This window comes from Eimeria mitis, genomic scaffold (assembly GCF_000499745.2).
Source record: "Eimeria mitis Houghton genomic scaffold, Emh_scaff8875, whole genome shotgun sequence".
In the NCBI taxonomy this organism is placed as follows: Eukaryota; Apicomplexa; class Conoidasida; order Eucoccidiorida; family Eimeriidae; genus Eimeria; species Eimeria mitis.
In genome coordinates this window covers 1-1,175 of record NW_013576529.1, presented here as the reverse complement: position 1 = coordinate 1,175, position 1,175 = coordinate 1, and the positions used below count along the sequence as shown (strand labels likewise).

Genomic DNA, 1,175 nt, shown 5'->3' with positions numbered 1-1,175 from the left:
AAGACACAAAGGAGAAAAAAACATTAGAAAGCAAGCTGCTGCTCACCAGCAGCAGCAACAGCAGCACAAGCATAACCACCTGCAGCAGCAGCAGCAGCAGCAGCAAAAGAGCGTACAGATCCTTCATCTGTTCGTGTGTCTGTGGCTGAGTCCACTGCTTCCTCCTCCTCTCCCTCTCCTTGCTGCAACGCCGCGATGTCTATATCTGGGGCCTTGGTGCTTCCTTCAGGAGAGTAAGCAGTCTGCTGCTGTTGCTGCTGCTGCTTCCTTGCAGCAGCAGCTCTGCTTCTCCTGCTGCCTGCTGCTGCAGCAGGGGAGGCACCCGCTGCATGGCCCTTCGGCGTTGGTGCAGCAAACATGTCCTGAGGGGGGCCCCCAGGGGCCCCCGGGGCCCCTGGGGGCCCCCCTCCCCCACCTGCTGCTTGGGCCCTGTCTGCCTCCTTGCAGTTGACAGCCATCTGAAATGCCCTTTCGTGTCCATAGCGCTTTGAACTAAAGACTGAAGAGAAAAGAAAAAAAATAAAAAAAAGAAAAGAAAGGAGGTGAGGATACACCTCAACTCAGTAGTTAGACACACCATACACAAAGAAAATAAATAAACTAGTAAATGCAGCGAAATATTCAGAAGCCCAGGAAACGAAACCGCCGCAAAAGGTGCACATGCTGCTGCTGCTGCTGCTGCTGCTGCTGCCGCTGCTGCTGCTGCTGCTGCTGCTGCTGTTACTTCATCGCGGCAGCGGCTGCCTGCCAAACGAGCAGCTAATGCCATTCAGCTGCAGCACCACTTCAGCTGCTGTGAAGGCAGCAGCAGAAAGAAAAGCAACAGCAGCAGCAATAGCAACAACTGCAGCAATATCACCAACAGCAGCAGCAGCAAGAACAGCAGCAACAACAGCAGCAACAGCAGCAACACCACCTACCGTGCAGCCTCTTGCCTACACCTGAGACGCAAGCAAGCCAGCAGCCAGTTGATCTGTTAAACCAAACACCTCGGGGTACTTTAGAGGGTAGAGAGGAGTGGTGCCCCCCCCCTGGGTCTTCTGTTTCTGCTGTTTCTGCTGCTGTTGCTGCTGTTGCTGCAGCAGCAGCAGCAGGCACCGATCCCGTTGGCAGGGAGTGGAGCGGGGGAGGCGACACAGCTGCTGCTTCGCCTTTGATTCGGTTGCTGCTAATAT

The 1,175-nt window shown here is 55.1% G+C and overlaps 1 protein-coding gene across 1 annotated transcript; it reads right to left on the bottom strand.

Moving 5' to 3' along the window:
* Positions 1–23: 23 nt before the first annotated feature.
* On the bottom strand, positions 24–458 carry EMH_0096080 (uncharacterized protein; the record flags this gene model as incomplete). The annotated part of the gene is made up of 1 exon (XM_013502330.1): positions 24–458. One exon carries the CDS (start codon positions 456–458, stop codon positions 24–26), a length of 435 nt encoding a protein of 144 aa, XP_013357784.1.
* Between the last annotated feature and the right edge of the window lie 717 nt (positions 459–1,175).